The sequence below is a fragment of the Globicephala melas genome, chromosome 4 (assembly GCF_963455315.2).
Source record: "Globicephala melas chromosome 4, mGloMel1.2, whole genome shotgun sequence".
Lineage (NCBI taxonomy): Eukaryota > Metazoa > Chordata > Mammalia > Artiodactyla > Delphinidae > Globicephala > Globicephala melas.
This window is the reverse complement of record NC_083317.1, coordinates 139,010,810-139,014,999: the sequence shown is the minus strand read 5'-3', so window position 1 is coordinate 139,014,999 and position 4,190 is coordinate 139,010,810. Positions and strand designations below refer to the sequence as shown.

General features: G+C 39.1%; 1 protein-coding gene across 1 annotated transcript; it reads left to right on the top strand.

Annotated features, from left to right (window-relative positions):
- The first annotated feature begins 1,171 nt into the window (after window positions 1-1,171).
- Window positions 1,172-1,408, top strand: LOC115863527 (signal transducer CD24-like). The gene has a single exon (XM_030876438.2). It carries the CDS (start codon window positions 1,172-1,174, stop codon window positions 1,406-1,408), a length of 237 nt encoding a protein of 78 aa, XP_030732298.2.
- The last annotated feature ends 2,782 nt before the right edge of the window (window positions 1,409-4,190 follow it).

Below are 4,190 nucleotides of genomic sequence, written 5' to 3'. Positions count from 1 at the left end.
AAGGATATTAAAGATGTATGGATCACCTAGTTCCTGGAATGGGCTTGCACACAGACTAAGTCATTTTCTGGCCTCTTATTGGGGCTAGTGGTGGCTCAATGGAAAGCAAAGCATTCTGCTATGTTTTATCTGATTGGATTAATTTTTTTAATTTTGTTTTTTGTATCTTCCTATGATATCTGATTTTCTGTGTTTTAGCAAATACTTTTTTCTATAATCTCCTTTTAAAAATGTTGTAGTATCAGAAAAACTGCTTATGGTATCTCTAGTGTTTTCTGTACAAATATAGCACCTAGATATCCTACATTTAGCTTTTATCTCTTCAAGTCACCCAGGCAGCACACTTTCTCAGTAGCTGTCCGTGGAAATCTTGATTCATGTTCCTATATACGCATGTTTCTCTTGTCATTAAGGTTGGGATTAGAGAATTCTGCTTCATTTATAGTTCTAATGCAACCAAAAAGGCCAAATACTATCTGATTTCATTTTGTTTTGCCTTCAAGCTAGTATGACTTTCAGGTCTGTCTTAATGTTTGTCTGTTATATGGCTTTGAATTTTTTTCTGAACTTTGAATTTTAAAAAATTAGTTTTATGTTTGTGTAGCTCATGAAATTCACTAGTGAGGACTCCAAATGATGGAACTATGAACCTTAGAAAATGTGGTCCAGATTCTGATGACTTCAGAGAGAGTTCCACACATTGCCCCATTCTCGTTTTGAGAACATGGAAAACTAAAGCCATTGGATATGCTCTGTTGGCTCATCTTGCAAAGCTGTTTCTGTACAGTGGGCTTTATGCTCTGTTCTTATAAAACATCTTGAATGGAATTCTTTAATTTTGGTATTGTCCCCAGACATGTTCCAGGTTTCCATAATGAGTCTTTCATTGTAACCACTTCTCATTTTCCATTGATCCTACAGTTTTTATTGTGATTTAAAATGCCAGAGGGCCAGAAGACAAAGCAGAGTGAGGGCAAATAGAGCATCTTGTTAATATTGCTGCTGTGCCACACAGACCAGGCTTCAGGTGTAGGCTCTGCCCTTACTAATTCTGTGGCCCTGGAACACTACTTAATACCTCTGCTTCGACCTTGCCTGCGTCCGCCGGGAGCCAGCAATCCTTCACGCACCCCGCATCTAGTGAGACGTGCTGTGCACCGATGGAGCGGACATGGGCAGAGCGATGGTGGCCAGGCTCGGACTGGGGCTGCTGCTCCTGGCACTGCTCTTACCTATGCAGGTTTATTCAAATCAAACAACTGTTGTAACACCTTCAAATAAGTCCTCCCAGCATACCTCAGCTGCCCCCAGTCCAGCAAATGCCACCACCAAGGCAAGTGACGGTGCTCTGCAGTCAACAGCCAGTCTCTTGGTGATCTCGGTCTCCCTTCTACATCTCTACTGTTAAGAGACTCAGGCCAAGACACATCTATACTTCCCATCCTCTAAACCCAATTCAGATGGCATCCAGACATCCAGTGTGACAAGGGAAAAACAAAAAACAAAACAGGTCTTCATTGAATGAATCTGCTAGTTCCACACCTTATTTTATGGACAGAAACTGTTGAGGATCCCAAGTTTGATTGGTTTGAAGAGCATGTGAAGGGTTTGACTAGATGAATGCCAATATTAAATCTGCTGGAGTTTCCTGTACAAGATGAAGAGAGACAACATCCAAAATTAGTTAAGAGATGATTTCCTTAAATGTGGCTTAAGAAGTATGGACACATAAAACTCTACCTTGAAAGTGAGAATAGATTTTATCTTACCTAGAGATAAAGAATGGGATGTGGAACAGAGATTGAGTTTTCATTTGTTCATTAAATTTATAAGGCCATAAAACAATGAGGCAAAACAAAGCTTCTGTGATTCTATTTTATATGTACATTAGAAGGAACTTCCAGGTGTTACTGTAAATGCTCAATGTGTTGTTTCAGCAGTACTAATTTAATGCTGATGTACTCTAGAGAAAATTTTATGTTAAGCTATCGCTGTTCTCTTGGGAACTGAACTCTTTCCCTTAGGGTTTGGGTTTGACATTGCATTTGAATTTTTATATAGTCATTGATATGTACCAGGGCAATGATGGATTGGAATCTACCCCAAATCCAAGCATAATGAGTACATTTTGCTTATATACTTATCAACTATTCTTATTCAAAAAGAGCAGTAGATTCATTTAGCTAAACAGATAACAAAGAGTAGAATTACATTGATCTCAACTAATTTCAAAATGCTTTTTATTTCTGCATATGTCGAATACTTTTTACAGTTTAAAAAATGATCTGTTTTGAAGGTAAGATTGACAAATCTTGAAATTAAAAAGGCAGATATGTGAAGGAGCTAAACTATAAATCAAATATATTTGGTAAGGGAAGACTGGAAGCTTGCTTACATTAAATTCAGAAAAACTTTTATACTCTTTTCTGTAAATACTTCTTTTTAAACTGAATCAGAATAGCCACATTTGGAACACTTTATGTTATCATTCAGTATTTTTAGATAGTTAGAACCTGGTCCAAAGCCTAAAGTGGGCTTGATTTTGGAAAGTAAATCTTTTCACAACTGCCTTGATGCACAGAAACCTTTTTAAAAATAGACACTCCCTAAAGTCTTTTGTTAGCATGGTCACACACTGATGCTTAGATGTTCTGAAATCTAATATGGCCACAATAGTCTTGATAACCAAAGTCTTTTTTTTTCCATCTTTAGAAATCTACACTGGAACAACCATATCCAGCAGATCTCAAGCTACTGTGTGTGTGAATGAACATTCTCTTTTGTTTCATACCTGGATGCTGTACATCTATTTTGGATTGTATATTGTGTATTTATGTTTTGATTCATAGTAACTTCTCTTGTTATGGAATTGATTTGCATTAAACACAAACTATAAATAAAAAGATGGCTGAAAGAGAAAAAAAAAAAAGCCTCTACTTCTTAGTATCCGTATCTTCTAAATGGTGATAACAGTAGCTACCAGGATCTTGCTTATACGAATCCAAATTCAAGAGACTGAGGCATCTTGCATCAATTTAGGCTTCCCAAGTCTGCAGTGATGTTTCCAGTCCCAGCTCAACTTCCTCTTTTGTCTTCCTCCCTGAGGGCAGCTGTGATCACCTTCTTCTCTCCCTCAGCCTTGATTAACTTCACTAGAAATGGAATTCAGGTGGCTCCTTGGGTCTGTGAGGATTCGCGGCTCTTGGTTACAAACAGTGGTTTGCTGGTAAATGTTTAATAGTTGACTTTTTGGAGAAAACCTTGATTTATAGCATTTAAAAAAATTTTGGGTATAAATACTGCCACCATACCCAATCTCCAACTATCCAATTCATGACACTGATGTGGGAGTGGGAAGAAATGTGGGCCATAGGTCCTCCCAGACAAGTTGTAGCCAGCTACCCTACACCACTGGTCCTAAATCACCTGGGCCTGGACTTGGACTCTGATTCTCTGGTTCTGTAAGCATGATCCACAGTCCTGGTGGAGAGCTCGCTATAGAAGTTCAGTAGGAACCACACACAAGACACCTCCCCTTGGCTGCTTGACCTGAATCTCTATTTGCTACTTTGTAGGGTACATCCTCCAGGGTGGAGAGAAAACTCGCCAATAAACTAGAAGTCCTAGTGGGTAGACCTGAGTCCATAACTAACACTGACATTTGAATTCTGTGTACAGCCGACCCTTGAACAACACAGGTTTGAACTTGCATGGGTTCACTTACATGAGAGTTTTTTTTAAATAGTAAATGCTACAGTATTATACAATCTGCAGTTGCTTGAATCTGTGGATGCGAAACCGTGTTTCTGGAGGATCCATGTGTACAGAGGGCAGAAGGTTGACTATAAATTATATGTGAATTTTCAACCGCATGGAGGTTCAACACCCCTCACTCCCACGTTGTTGAAGGGTCAACTGTATTGTTATCTAGTCTGTAGCACTTCTCAGCCTTTGAGGATTTACGTTCATGATAGTGGTATTAGTTATCTATTGCTGCATGACAACTTACCCCAAATTTAGCCACTTGAAACAGCATGTATTTAACTCACAGTTTCCATGGGCTGGAAACCAGGTGTAGCTTAGCTGGGTGCCTCCAGCTCAGTGACTCTTTTTAAGCTGCAGTCAAGTGTCAGCCAAGGCTGCAGTCACCTCATGGCTCAATTGAGGGAGACACTGCTTCCAGCTTTTCT

Coding starts and splice junctions, on each gene's coding strand:
- LOC115863527 (XM_030876438.2), top strand. CDS start 1,172: ATGGGCAGAGCGATGGTGGCCAGGCTCGGACTGGGGCTGCTGCTCCTG.